This window comes from Nelumbo lutea, chromosome 3, assembly GCF_056320005.1.
Source record: "Nelumbo lutea isolate HS-2025 chromosome 3, American lotus-T2T, whole genome shotgun sequence".
NCBI classification, from domain to species: domain Eukaryota; kingdom Viridiplantae; phylum Streptophyta; class Magnoliopsida; order Proteales; family Nelumbonaceae; genus Nelumbo; species Nelumbo lutea.
In genome coordinates this window covers 22083510-22099285 of record NC_142686.1, presented here as the reverse complement: position 1 = coordinate 22099285, position 15776 = coordinate 22083510, and the positions used below count along the sequence as shown (strand labels likewise).

At 37.8% G+C, this 15776-nt stretch overlaps 1 protein-coding gene and 1 pseudogene across 2 annotated transcripts; one reads left to right on the top strand and one right to left on the bottom strand.

Moving 5' to 3' along the window:
• The first annotated feature begins 800 nt into the window (after positions 1-800).
• On the top strand, positions 801-2033 carry LOC148863535 (ESCRT-related protein CHMP1B pseudogene; annotated as a pseudogene). Its single transcript, XR_016110040.1, has one exon. The product of XR_016110040.1 is annotated as an ESCRT-related protein CHMP1B pseudogene (transcript).
• A 3960-nt stretch (positions 2034-5993) lies between these two features.
• On the bottom strand, positions 5994-15146 carry LOC148863534 (SUPPRESSOR OF GAMMA RESPONSE 1-like). Its single transcript, XM_088976773.1, has 7 exons — positions 14879-15146; positions 9215-9356; positions 7859-8048; positions 7270-7769; positions 6925-7077; positions 6391-6792; positions 5994-6284 (listed from the first exon to the last, which is right to left on the bottom strand). The coding sequence occupies exons 1-7, from the start codon at positions 14884-14886 to the stop codon at positions 6198-6200; spliced, it is 1482 nt and encodes a 493-aa protein (XP_088832899.1). The 5' UTR covers positions 14887-15146; the 3' UTR covers positions 5994-6197.
• Between the last annotated feature and the right edge of the window lie 630 nt (positions 15147-15776).

Below are 15776 nucleotides of genomic sequence, written 5' to 3'. Positions count from 1 at the left end.
GAAATGTTGTTTGGTTAAATTATTTATCAAAGAAACATTTTTCTCAGGGCACATCTTTCAGTTTGTAGAAAATTCAAAAGAGCAAAAGATGGTCTTTTCCGTTTGATATGGTGTAGACTGAAAGACCCAAAAACAAGCGTGAAGAAAGATCAAAAAAGACAAAATTCAGGAAGCTTCAAATGAAGCTTTTGATTTTTTCACACTAAAAAATAAAAATAGCCTTCTCATCTGGTTTTAGTAGTATGATAAACCATGATGCCAATCAAATAATCCTGAATTTTAAAAAGCAACACTCCATAAACTTAGATGGTGTTTAGTATGACTTCCATTTACTTGAAAATTGGTGCTAGTTCATCGCCATGTGTGTATTTATCCAAAAATGCTATTTGGTAAGGAGCAATGTCTAGCCGAACGCTTTGGCTGTTTAGCGAGTTGTCAAACCAACGATAAGGTTTCATGCCGATAATAAAATATATAGAGCCCATACCTTTCACAATGGGGCCCATGAATTTATTACTGGGATGGAACTTCATCATTGGTTCCACGGCTTAATGAACAACCAAAGCATTCAACTAATCCTAATTGTTTGATAAGCTTTTTATCAAATAAACATTTTTCGATTTATTTCTTAGCCAACTTTTGAGAATTTTATTTTACTATTCTGCTTATATGGCATTTAACGGCGTTTAATGGCACTAGATGCCAAACAACAATAAAAAAGACATTTGTGATCCACTTTTTCTGATAAATCAAATACAAACGATTTTTAAATAAAGGAAAGCCATTCCAAACATCAGCTTAGTCCGTCTTCTTGTCTATTAAGCTGATAAAAGATCTACCAAGAAATTCTTGCAAACAGCCCTGAGTATTGGAACTCGGATACTCGGGTACAGTATGGATAATCGGATAATCGGGTACAGTTTCAGACCAACCGAACGAATGACAATCTCGGATTCTCGATTCGTTCAAGTTCAAACGCTAATCGTGGAGCCCCACCGACACCGGCCACCGTAATAGCTACTAAACTTGAAACTCTGCACGAGAGAAAATAATTTGGCACTTCACCGAAACCCTAACCCTAACAGATTGATCGATCGATCGCGATCGATTCGCTGAATCGTCGCCATGGGAAATGCAGAAAGGCTAATGAACCAGATCATGGAGCTCAAGTTCACGTCGAAGAGTCTCCAACGCCAAGCTCGCAAGTGCGAGAAGGACGAGAAATCCGAGAAACTCAAGGTCAAGAAAGCTATCGAGAAGGGTAACATGGACGGTGCTCGTATCTACGCAGAGAACGCAATCCGAAAGCGTACCGAACAGATGAACTACCTCCGCCTCGCCTCTCGCCTCGACGCCGTCGTCGCCCGCCTCGACACTCAGGCCAAGATGGCCACCGTCAGCAAATCCATGGCCTCGATTGTTAAATCCTTGGAGTCGTCTCTCGCGACCGGGAATCTCCAGAAGATGTCGGAAACAATGGACAAGTTCGAGAAACAATTTGTGAACATGGAGGTTCAAGCCGAGTTCATGGAGAGTTCCATGGCTGGGAGCACTTCTCTGTCGACGCCTGAAGCCGAGGTTAATAGTTTGATGCAACAGGTAGCTGATGATTACGGTTTAGAGGTCTCTGTTGGGCTTCCCCAGCCGGCAGCGCATCCGGTTTCTAATAAGGCAGAGGACAAGGTCTCTGAAGATGGATTGGCTAGGCGCCTCGCCGAGCTCAAGGCCAGAGGGTGAGAACATCGGTTCTCCATCTCTCCCTCCTTTTATTTCCTCCAGTTTCTTAATGTAATATGTATAGTTCTATAAGGATTAGATACGTAAATTGTCGTCGATTTTGGATTGAAGTACATGTCGATCTGATGTAAGAAGTTAAACATATAAAAAAGAAAAAAGAAGTGTCTTCTAAGTGGATTTGTTGTTTAATGAGCATTGTCATGTTAGGTAGATCTCTAGTTGACTTTGAATTAATTTGGTTTCTTGTACTCCTTTTTACTTTCTTTTGAACAATTTGTGTTTTTGATCTTTGGTCATACTGGGTCTATTTAGTTGCTGGTTGTGATTTGATTCCATGAGTAGGGAGTATTCAGCAATTTAGGTTAATGGGCTCGATTTTATAGATTTCTTTCACAAAATTTTGGTTGAATCTTGTGCACCAATCTGCCTAGTATGGTGAATCCAATTTCTGCCTGCATCATGTTAGCTTGAAGGGATTGTTTTGTTTGTTGTTTATAGTAGTAGAATTCACATAAACACATGCTTTGCCTGGTTTACTAAACTTCAGCTTCAGATCACTTTCAATGGTAACAACATGAGATCCAAATATACATGGGAGAATGTCATAGTTGATCAATATTTGTCATATCATGTGTGTAATGTGCCTGAGTGAGTGAGCAATTGTCTGCCCACAATGAGCCAAATTTGGACTTATCAATCTTGTTTAGCTCAAGGGACTGGAAATCTGAAATTGTATATTGATCTTATTGTTTTATGAGACATGATTGGTAACAGGAAAGGATAGGTACTCCATGCCCTTTTATCAAGGGAAGGTTAATATTTGGTCTTCAATGAAAGCATGGAATGGAGATGAAACCTGCAAGTAGTGAGTCTTGTCTATATGCCATTAACATTCTCTGACCCCATGGACCATGGCATTGGTTATGGGATTGCACAATTGTGAAGGACAAAGGCCAGTTTAAAATTAAACTGGAGCAGTCCTAGTTAATATTTGTTGATTCAGGATCAACACTTGAAGCCTTGAAAACAACTTGATGATGGATCGATAAAAAAAAAAACAACTTGATGATGGTAGAAGGTGATAGAATTTGACAAAGAGAAAATTAAATTATAGTTTAATTCGTACACCTATATATATATATATATATATATTAAAAAAAAGCAATGTTTTTTACTATATAAGACAATTGGATTTCAGTGCATGGCAAATCTATCTGAAAGAAAGTGACATTTTAAATCTATTACTTTCTTTATTTCAAACAAAACATCATTGTATAATTAGTTTTTAATTGAAGAATACCAAAATATTATTAGCAACTAAAGAAGGATACAATTTTATACTAATAAAAAATTTAAGAGTGTAATATAAAGAAAAATAGAATAAGGGATAGAGCCCTATTCTACTTAATATCTGTGAGGGAATAATTGTTGAAAAAAGAATATTTTCATCCTTGTTTCACTCTTGTCAAAACCCTTGGTTCTAGTAAAATGTTAAGACAAATGTAAGTAATATAAGTAATATCAAAATATTATTAGCAACTAAAGAAGGATACAATTTTATACTAATAAAAAATTGAAGAGTGTAAATATAAAGAAAAATAGAATAAGGGATAGAGCCCTATTCTATTTAATATCTGTGAGGAAATATTTGTAGAAAAAAGAACATTTTCATCCTTCTTTCTTTCACTCCTGTCAAAACCCTTAGTTCTAGTAAAATGTTAAGACAAAATGTAAGTAATATAAGTAATATACATATACTTGTTAGGCTAGCACCTTATGACTTAGGCAGTTGCCTAGTTGCTTAGATAGATTCCTTTTGATACGAGTCATGGCATTCAGGCTAAATGCCCTTGTCAGTAGGCACCTTGACTGCTAGACAAGGTAGGTGACTGCACACAAGGAAAGGCTTGGGTTGATGCGTGGATCTAGTTGAATGGACGTAAAATGAGGTTCTTTACTGATATTCCATTTTATATTGGTGCAAAGAATAGTTGAACTTGTTGATTAAAAAAAAAGGAAGAATAGTTGAATTGTTGAAAATTGAAAATGAAATTGGAATTCAATTGACGGATCGGGAAGTTAATTGTTGACCTCCTCTATGACTGATCACGCAACTTCTGCTTAGTGAATGAGTAGATATCCTTGTCTTTAATCTTACAAAGGGTGTTTAGCTCCAGAGAGTATTTGGCATATGGAAAGCTTTGGTATTCTGAGGTAGAGCTTCTTTCTGTTAGAGATGATTTAAACTGCAATAACTCGTAGGGTGGTACACAGCATTGTAACATTATAAAGCAGTCATTTTGTTTCTTTAGGCAGAAGTTGGTTTTTTCAGTATGGTTGTATAGGAAGCTAATCGCTTAGGTGAATCCTTTAATAAATAAATTAGTCTCTAAATTAAGTCTCTTGCATATGGCTCAACTGGATTGTCAGGCGCCAGCAACTTGATCTTGACTCTTACTGAAGAGAGAAATATCCCTTTCATGGAGATTATGCCAAATTAGCTACATACATTTACATCAACCATCTAGATTCTATAATCTATGTCTTTCTTATCAATGATTTGTGATCATACATCTTTCTTATCAATGATCCCACCTTAAAGATAGAAAAACAACTTTCTAGATTCTATAATCTATATGCAAACCTGTCAACTTCTATGGTTGTTGATTCGGTCCAATATGGCTTCTTGTGCTTGGGAAAACCACGTTGGACGGCTGGACCTCAAAGAATATTAATATTGAAGAAGAGTTTTCATCAACAAATAAATACAGTAAGGAATGAATTTGCTATATTATTATACAATGCTTTGGAAAAGAAAGATGCCGAGTAGAAGCTGAAACATATGAGAAGTGTTATTATTAAATATTAATGTGCTGCTGAAGCGTGTTGATATAAGCTTTGTTCATACATCCGTATGGAGAATACAGGTTTCTGCACGGATCAAACAAGCATATCTTTTGGATTTTGAGACCACGTAGGCTGTAGCATGTACTTACATTTGATTCCATTAACACCCACGGTGACCCACTGCCCATGCCTATGTGCAGAGATGCATGAACCTATTACATCTTCACAACTAGAGTACCCCTACACTCAATGAATTGGGATCTGCTCCTCATTGGGCCTCACATGTACATCTCACCATGCATTGGGAATATCTCCCATGAATAATAGGAAGAATGACTGTTCAGCCCAGGGTTAGAAATTTTAGGCCCAAAGTAGAGTTGGGGTGGGTGCCAGCTGAAAATTGATGCCAATTCATAGATGAGCATTGATGTATGGAGTGGAGGTTTTTGACATTTTGAATGTTTATAGCTCTGTAGTGAAATTCAAAAATTTGCATTGGGCCTGTTCGTATTTCTCCATGAATAATAAAGTATTAGTACGAGAGATGTTCCCAATGCAATGTGAGATTGGTGTAAGACGCCCAGTGAGGAGCAGATCCAGTCTCCTCATGCATGAACTCAAGTCATGAAACATGAGCCAATTAAGAAGGAAAACCCTTCAAAGTTCCAAGAACAACCATCCCCCAATGAAATACGAAACCAGTTGATGCGATGCCTTGAATTTAGTGTAAACACCGGCCTGTTGCCATTTTGTTGAGGGGTCTCAGGATTTTGTTGAGCAGATCCAGTCTCCTCATGCATGAACTCAAAGTCATGAAACATGAGCCAATTAGGAAGGAAAACCCTTCAAAGTTCAAAGAACAACCACCCTCCAATGAAATGCGAAACCAGTTGATGTGATGCCAGGAATTTAATACAAACGCTCTTGTTGATGTGATGCCTTGAATTTAGTTTAGTGTAAACACCGGCCTGTTCCCATTTTGTTGAGGGGTCTCAGGATTTAGGATTTAGTGTAAGCTCCTCTGCAAGTGACAGCTCAAAGTTCCATCCACGTAAAACAGGTAAAAAGAACAAAAAGAATTGCTCCAAAATGTAGAAGAGCCCCTTTCCCCGTCTTCTCTTTCTGCTACATTTCTGAGAGTTCGTACCAATGGGAAAACGAAATATGCAAAAACAGATTACAATTTTATAACTGCAACTCTGTAATTTAACAATAGAATACCGAACTGAACGTATCAAAGAGAGAGGAAGGGGTGTTAATAATAAGGAAAGATTAAATAGATTTTCCTGGATGTTTTTATTTCAGTTTCATGGACATCTAGCACATAAACCGACAACATGCTTGGGTGAGTTTGGTACCCTGATCCTCAGAAGAACATAGACCAAAATGCATTAGTAATTCACACATGGTTTCAAGCATCAAAGAGCTTTACAGCAGCATTATAAGTGGGGTCCGCTCAAAAGTCAAAACAATGCAATGTCTGTTTCTGTTTCTGGTTTACTTGGGATAATGTTGTAAAGGACATCCTCTCAGATAAGTGAAACTCATAAATAGATAACGAAACTCATAAATAGATAACAAAAAATATACAAAAATGTAAATCCACTTGAGCATCATTGAGTTAAATTGGCACCCATACTCCATTCAGCCCCGACTTTGGTCCCAACCCATGGAGTATAGCTGTCCTGTGACTCGAACTCCTACAAGAGCATTTCCAAATTTCTTTAGTATCTGAGGATCACCATTGGACAATAATACTCAAAACAACATAAAAAACAGTGTTAGATAGAAGAGGGTCAAACATACAAGCTGGCTCAACCGGAAATCTGGAGGTGTATCAAGCTCAATATTGCCAGGATCAAAAACGCTCAACTTTTGGCACTCCTCCAGGTCCCTCTTAAGATCTTCTACCCCTATTTGAGCATAATCAGACAGGCGGGGCTTTTCCTTCTGTTCTTTGCCATCTCCATCCCCACTGGAGGACTGGCTCTGAAGAAGTTCATCACACAGAGACAGTCCTTCCACGAGTTGTTGAGAATCTAACAGGAACTGTGATTCACCTTCCCACCATTTTGGATCTTCCCCATTTTGATTTTCATGATTGTCCACCATGTCATTATCATGTTCATCCAGTTTCTGGGAACCTTGACCATCGGGTTTTTCCAATTTAGGTTGTATCTCATCTTCCAAGTACCTTGTCTTAGGATGCTGAAAAGCAGAAGCAAATGACTTACAAATATCAGCTAACTAATAGGATCTTAGGAAGGAGACACTGTTTCATTTCAAAATTTCAGTGACAAAATGAGAGCAGAAATTACTTGTTAAATGAGTGTTTTCTACCTGGGAAAACGTTGTGAGGTGACTACATGCTGGTTCTTTTCCAATATCAAGGTCAGAATGCGGCCTTTCACAATCTTCTACTCTGTGATCTTGATCGTCAAGCTCATCCAACCCAGGTGGCAGCCCAACTTCTATAGATCTTTTCCCATGATGCTTATGTAGCACAAACAACTTAAGATAAATAAGTGAATAAATAGCAGATATCATCACTCTATTGATCTATATATATATATTAGCAATCTTAAATGACTACATGAATAGCAAATTCTTTAATCTTTATACTGTATGAATAGCAGAAAGGATACATTATGAGTGCTAGATGGTTTTCATTTCCCCCATTTTTACCTGGCCACAGGGTTCCATGTAATTAAATGTAGATTCTTGTTCATGTCCATGATCAGAATGTAACCTTTCAGTACGAGGTGGATCAGGAGTCACAGATTTAGGAGTAACTGGATCAACTTTTGCAACAATGGCTTCAGCAATATCAAGAGGCTGGTCTCCTTCAATTTTGTCACCTTGCTTTGCCTGTTGCTGATAAAATATCTTAGAAATAACAAACTCTCCATCCTTCTCATCCTCCCCAGTGCCAAGGTGATATTGATGCATCACCCAATTAGTTTTCTCAGGCTTTCCACCCCTTGCCATGCTCATATAGAGAACCATGATCTTTTTGCATCCTCTTTGTACTCCATCCAAAATCACAGGTTTAGTTCTCCCAGTCTTGTGCCAACGGACATCACCCAGGTCATCATCAAGTATTTTCCTTCGTTTCCGTGTTCCAGTACTGTAAGCTCTAATTGCCCGATGGAAGAAGTGGGACACACTTCCATCTTGCTTAACACCTAAAAAGTAGTATTTTTTCCTTACAAAAGTCAGTTGGCCATGGTTAATGGTCAAAGAATCAACATGCACCCAGTAATTTGTGACTGACCTGGTAAGTTTTGAGGATGGGTATAACAGATTCCATCATCTTCATCGACAGTTGGAATGAACTCATCAATAAAAGGATGAGGTTTCACACCTGATGCACCACCAACTTTTGCAAGCAAATGCCAAATAATCTCTTGATCAGATGGATCGAATTTCACACCTCTGGGTAAACCTGGCCACTGTTGGGTGATCTGAAAATAGAGGGGTTTTAAATACTTATAACACAGGTACAATCCCACAGGGAACTGGAAATGAAGGAAGATGAAGCAACATATGCAGAAATTTATTTCATTTTTGTTCTCCGTTTTTCCATTTTTCTGATAAAGTAGTGCAGGCATATAAATAATAAATGATAACCCCGGTTTAGAACTATAATTTTTGGCAATGGATGGGAACTTAAATGCAGGGATGGACAAATGCAACAGAAATTTCCTTTTCTATATCAACTCAGCATATCACAAAATCCCAGTTGACTTGGTTTTATCAGCAGCTCTTAGCTCTTTCTAAGAATTAACATTGGAATCTGTTTAAAGGTAGATGAGCAGTACCATAGTATAAAGATTGATATACTGATAAAAAAAGACCAAAATACATGTTATAACAAAAGTTGTCACGTGATGCCCTGTCTAACAATTACTATGCTCCTAGAATTAAGCAAAGAACATGTCCTTCATAAACATTATTCTCCTAATACATAATTATAAGTAGCTATGCCCACTATCATCAAATACATACAATATGCTTTCCCTGTATTCCACTTTTAATTTATTAATTCTAATAAATGTCATAGACAGGCATTTGCCATGTATAGTCTCACTTTGTTCCTGGAATCTAAATTTGGCAATGTTGTCCATAGCTAATATTATGTAAATGGAAACTATTAATCAAAGATTTCCTCTAACTAATTTCTGTTGCTCATTAAGGGAGAAAACAGGTGAATTGTAATGTTGATGGACACCCCACCTTTAAATGACTATGCAACAGTGGTCCAACCATTTAAACTGTCAGGTAGGGGACTAGTATTTGTATTTTCCCAATTTATAACTCAGGACCCATCAATAATTAGATTCTTTTCCATTTAATACTGAAATTAGGATAACCATGAAAAACAGCTATTAACTTGTTAATTGTAATTTAACTAATTAAGTTGTAATATTTTTATGGTTGAATAGCTTTATGAATTTTAAGAATAATATTTAATAATATGATAAAATAACAATTATATGAGATGTATTGAATCCCACTATTTTGTTCAAAAAATCGAACTCCTGGATATGTATCAGATTCAAGTCCCATGTCTTTGCCCATGCAACATTGGTGAATTGTCAGAAAACCTATGAAACTTAGTGAATCATACATCATTGTTGTCAATAATATGGTTACACTTTGGACAGGCTCTTGTTGGGTTGCTTTTCCATTTGATGTTTCTAGGATCACATGTTGCAGATGCACTCTTGATTTTTGTTGCAATTCTTTTGCCATCAACCAACCATGACGTCCTACATGGTTACAAAAGGCAAAAGTTAGCTGTAGTTAACTACAATATAATAAAAGACAATAAATATGTGCTGTTCTTCAAAACATTAAAGCAAAAGATTAGATGGAAATAAGACTTCAGCAAGATGAGGAACTGAAAGTATGAAACTTCAAACATGTTTAGGACACTAAGGTTTTTTCTCATACAAAGTCTGAAGTAACCAGAACTATCAATTAGGCCCCATCCATTTTCAGGTTTCTTTTTCTTTTTCCTTTATTTTTATTTTTATTTTTTTTTTGGGGGGGGGGGAGTTCCCTCATGTTCTTTTTCAGGCAAATATGGGACCCACAGTAATGGCACTTTCCCCCAAGTAAGTTTTTTGACCATTTACCCAAAAACTCTTGCCCTTTTCCATTTTCAGGTATATATATATATATATATATATATATTAAGGGGGGAGTTGGCCAACAGGAAGCTGACCAACTTCCCCATGTTCTTTTTCTGGCAAATATGGGACCCACAGTAATGGCACTTTCCCCCAAGTAAGTCTTTTGACCATTTACCCAAAAATTCTTACCCTTTCCCAGCTGGTAAGTTACTTCCCCACCAAGAGGCACTAAAATTTAATAAGACAAAAATGTCATTAAATAGCCACTACAAACAAAAAGATACAAGGATAAAAATGGAAACAGGGAAAACTTACCAAGGCAGAAAAGAACACAGGTAAATGCACTTACCTGGATAAGTTTTACCTGGGAAACACTTACCTGGGTAAGTGATTTACCCGAAAACGAACAGGCCTTAATGTTAGATTTTTTTTTATCAATAACAGCAGAATTTATTAATAATAAGGAACTTTAATTACAAGAGAGGGGGAAGTAAACTTTCTTAACTCCCCCATTTTAGAAAAAACAAAAATACAAGATTAGAAATGAGACCAAAAGAGAGATCGCCTATTCAGCCTTGCTTGACTAACCCATCCGCAAGTGAGTTAGCAGTTCTCTTTACCCAACTGAATTTCACCTCAGTGTCCCTAGTCAGCCACTTAAATTTTTTCTTTTCATTGCTGTAGTTCCGAATGCCAGAGTTATCTTCCTTTAAAAACCACTTTTCTTAAGTTCAGCTCCCTTGCTCTTTGGGCACCTTCCAGAGCCACAAGGATCTCAGCCCTAAGAGAGTCTCCTTCTCAAATAGGGCTCGAGAACATGGCTATAATAAGCCCTTCGTCCCCCCACCCTTAAATGTATCAACTCCATTAGATGTTTTTTTTTTTTATTTGAGAGGAAAATGTTACAAGTTAATTTCAGATGTTCCCATTACAATGCCAATTGTCAATGGTGTACACTAAACACAAAAACCGCACCAGGGTAGTTATACATCCTATTTCTTTGCTTCAGAATATCTAGATTAATCATAACTGCATTATCTTGAATGAGAAAATTGTTGTGAATGTACACAGTATGGACCACCACATCATTTTCCATTTAGCATACCTGTTTTGCACCTTAGTGAAAGCTTCAGCCTCAATGCCAAGTTCTTTCAAGGACTCACTTGGAACTTGAAAGAGTTTAAAATTGATGTCACAAATCTTATTTTTCTTGTTTCTCTATTTTTTTCCTCAAACTTCAGTGCCCATTTAACATATGAGAAGTACTTACAAGTTCCACATAAAAACTCAAAGAGGTCATGAATCCTCAAAGCATTTATTTCAAAATTTCTCATTAACATACTATTGTTTTTGACAGAAGATGCATTAACATTAACATATACTTGTTAATTGGAGCAAACCAATAAGATGCCCAGCAATTTAGCAAGGACATGTATTTGTACAACTGAGAGTTGCCTTAAGTTGTATACCAGTTCGGTGGTCTGTAGTTTTTTCCATGTACACAGGGTTTACCATACAAAAACAAGACTCATGAAACAGGAATTAATCTCTCTCTTTCATACCATTTGAAATATTACCTATAAGATGAAAGGAATTCCAACCAAATGCATAGCTTTCTCAAGGTGCAAGGTCAAACTTCATTTCTCTAATACCAAAGGTGGCCAGCGCAACTGAATTGAGGAATTTCATACCTATCAGGTTGTCAGCAGCTTCCACAAGGTCATCTCTAAATTGTTGGCGAATAGGTTGAGGAAGGTAATGGGAGGTTCTTCCATCACAAGGTGCATTCGTGGATGGGAGACAGGTTCTGGATGGCCCACTTATTGCAAGTGAGTGCATTGATTCAAGACACCAGCAAGGGGAGTCTGGCTTGGTTTGGCAAGATTGACTTAGAAAAGGCCTATGACAATGTGCATTGGCCTTTTATTAATTATGTTTCACCAGGATGGGCTTTGGAGTGGTTTGGAGGAAGTGGATAGATGGTTGTATTAGTGATCTGTGGTTTTCAGTCGTTGTTAACAGAGCTTCATAAGGCTACTTTAAAGGGAAAGAGGACTTCAGCAGGGTGACCCTCTCTCACCTTTCCTATTCTCTTTAGTGAATCCTCTGGGCAGAATGATAAACAAGGCAGTGAAAGGAGGCTATTTAGAAGGATTTTCGGTTGGAACTGGTGCTCCAATGATATCTTTGTTGCAATTTGCAGATCACACCCTAGGTTTATCAAGAGCTGCTCAAGCAGACTTTATGTTTCTCAGGTGCCTCTTAATTTGAAGCGGTCTCTAGGCTGAAGATTAATCTTCAAAAAACCGAAATCATCACAGTGGGTAGGTGCCTCAGATGGTTGAATTAGCAAATACTTTACGGTGCAGTGTGGGTTCTTTGTCTTCTAAAGATCTGGGCTTACCGCTCGGAGGGCAATACAGATCTAGCTCCCTGTGGGATCCAGTCACTGAGAGATGCAAGAAAAGGCTCTCTAGGTGGAAGGGTAGGTTGTTGTCCAGCCTCCCAATCTATTATCTTTCACTATGATGAGAAGAAGCTGCACTTGGTTGCTAGGAACTCCATTTGCAAACTCAAAGAAGCTGCATTTGGTTGTTTGGGACTTCATATGAACAATGCCCTTCTTTGTAAATGGCTGTGGAGATTTGGGGAGGAACCAAACAATCTCTGGTGCCAAGTCATCCAATGCAAATATGGTAGTACCCCAATGGATTGGGTTTCCCGTGTACCACAACCGTCCTTTGGAACAAGCATATTTAGAAAGAAATAATGGCTCTGCTCCCTTTATTTCAAAATCACATCTCTTTCAGGTGTGCTAATCAGCTGCTGGCAGATGCTTTTTCCTCACTATTTTCCTTAGCCTGATGAAGATGGTGCTGTCAAGACTCTTGAGTTGGTTAATGGTCAAGTGGTGTAGGTTCCAAGGTTCCAGAGGAACCCAAACGATTGGGATGTTGAAATCTTGGGTGAATTGCTAAGCACTTTACAAACGGACCAGCCTGGCATCAGCATCAGGGCTGCTGAGTTTGCGTCCAGAAAAAATCTGGTATTTCTACAAGATCTTATTATTTAGCTCTTCTGGGAACAGGTCAAAAAGTAGCTTGGTCCTGGACCTGGAGTGCTCAAGTCCCTTCCAAAATCCAATTTTTTGTGTGGCTGGCTGCACCGGAGAAGGTGCAGACTGCTGAAGCTCTTTTGAGCCATGGAATGGAAGTTGATTTTTTTCTTTTCTTTTTTTCAATTGGAATGGAGATTGATGGTTTTTGCAGCATGTATGGTTCAGCCTCGGAGTCCATCCAACACTTGCTAATTCACCACCCCTATACTTATCAGGTGTGGTGCCATTTTGCAAAGCTCTTCAAGCCTTGATGGGTCCCTCCACTCTCAGTTCCAGATCTCATGTCTGGTTGGAGGGTTAGTTCCTTCCCAGTTAGAGGCAAGTTCCTGTCAAATTGTCTCCTTTTTGCAGCATTTTGGTCATTGTGGAAGGAAAGGAATCAGAGGTTATTTATTAAGGCTGAACCAGTGGAAGTTACAATAGAGAAGGTTGAGAGGAGTTTGATTAGTTGGGCTGGTAGCTTGAAGCTTTTTGTGGGAGAGTGTCTGTCCATATCTTTGCTGATCAGTGTTGATCCCCTCTGTTTCGATTGCTTTGTAAATGCTCTAATGTATATGATCTGTGCATACTTATAGGCACTTTTTTGTACATGAGTTGAGTTGAGTTGAGAGCACCTTGCCTACTTTTGATTATTAATACAATACTTTTACACTGCTTATAAAAAATAATATAAAAAACAAGATGAAAGTAATGCTACAATTACTCAAAAATGATTAATATTACTAGTTCATAAATCAAAGCTTTCCACCAGAAGTAATAACACAATATGTTCCTTAGTCAATTCATTATCTGCTCCAGTTGCTTCTGTAGCCCATCTTCAAACCATGAAATTGAAAAGGAGTAAGCAATATGTATGCAAACCCTAAGGCTAAGTTTTCTTTTTCATGGTTCATTGGTTATGAAAACCACTATCTCTGAAGTGCTATTTAACTTTATATTTTTGCTGGAAAAAGTAATAAATTTCTTACTAGAAGGCCTTCAACTTGAAAGGTCACACATACAAGGCATGTTCTGAAGTCTAACACAAGAAGGCAACTCATTCATTGAACAGAGTTCAAAATATCCAAACAATCTTGCAGATTATCTATTTATCTAATTACAATCTGTCTTCAAATGCATAAGAAAGGCTACCAAGATATTCTTGACAAGTTTCAGTGCTTCAGAGATGACAACAAGACATGGACCATAAATCCACTAGCAATGCAAGTCGTATTGGTCCATTGGAGAAGGAAAAGTTGAACTTAAGGTACCCTTCGACAACTCAAAACTTAAGCTTTAGACTGTCAACATTATATAATTGCCTAAGTGTGCATAACCCATTTCAAGGGTCATCTAGTAAATGAAACAAGATCTAGTGTAGATGAGTAAAGTAAACGATCTGGTCTTTCATGCTGAATAGGACCAGTGACTCGTATAAACCTTTAATACTCCTAACCAAGAAAGACCATACAAATATTAGACCCATTCTTGTTTTCCTTTTTACTTGCTTTGCCCCCTTCAAAGCAAATACTTAACGAGAACACTCAAATGAACTTGACCGTCATTTAAGCTGGAGCGCCAGAAATAATATCTATTGCAACTGTTCAGATTAACCGCGCAAACAGTGCAGACGACTTGATATTTTAGGCTCTTTAGGAGGAACCTCAACATTTAAAATCAAGTAGCTGAAAATTTCTTCATTTACTTGTTTTCTTAAGATGGACACCGGAAAAATATATATATATATATATATATATATAAACCATGGGTGATGATCGACATGATTAAAGATCAAAACAAAGGGGATATCTCATTCCCATCAGAACAACAAAAGGCAGAACTTGGCATCATTATATCTGATTGTCCTTTTTTAGTAAAATCTAAATGTCCTTTCCTGAGTATTGTTTTATTTCTTGATCTCCAAAACAATCAAGTAAAACCCACAAAGAAGAAGCTAAAAGCACCCTTCTCAAGTAGTTCATTCAATCGCCGGAATATGATACCAGAGAGAGAGAGAGAGAGAGAGAGAGAGAGAGAGAGAGAGGGAAAGAAAGTGTACCCTGCCATCTTAATAAGAAAGGGTAGACCGTAGGCAGATTAAGCGAACAAAGACATCTGCATTCCTGCTTTCTTTCTTCTTCTGCTGCTGCTTTTTCTTCGGATGATAGAAGTTGGAGAGAAGAGGGCTCTATAGTCTAGTCTAGTCTCTACCACCCCCTCTCTTCAGAAAAGTAACACTTTCGACTTTCGAATTGGAGAGAGAAATTTTTACAATGGCAAACGTCCGTCACGTCGCGCGTTAGCTGAACAATGCTCTTGTTCTTTCTATGGGTACGGGAGGATAGTATAGTAATTTCATGACCGCACTGACAAAACTTCTTCAGAAGATGGATCGACGAGTTCTTACTTCAGCTTGACCTGCTGCTGAGGTACTCTCGTTTTTTCACGGTGGATGATGCTAAAGCAATGTCATCCAACGTTCAAAAATTTTCAAAGAAAAAGGACACGTGGCTTAATCATCTACCGTGAGGAGGCAAAAATTTTAAAAAGGAGGAAATGGTGGTGACGAGATCTGCTCCTCGCAAATGGGCGCCTCAAATGGCAAATCCTGTCTAGAAATGGTGCTATTTACGGTGGATGACAGAGCCATTATGAAGTGGCCTTAACATCCACCCTCAACAAATACCATTTCCTCTTTGCCAAGTCAATTCGGTCGGTGAGTGGTGAACTGGTCATGAAATTTTTATCAATTTTTAATATTTTTTATTAGCGGGCGGGGGTCTGCCTTGTAGGGGCTGATAAGGAATATGAAATTAAATTATGCAAAAATAAATAAAATAAAAAAGTGATAAAGTAAATTAGCTGTGTTGCATGTAGATGTAATCCTAATATTTGTTGTTAAAAGAGTTCAATAACATAAATAGTTGTGTTGCATGATTTAGACAACCACCATTAGA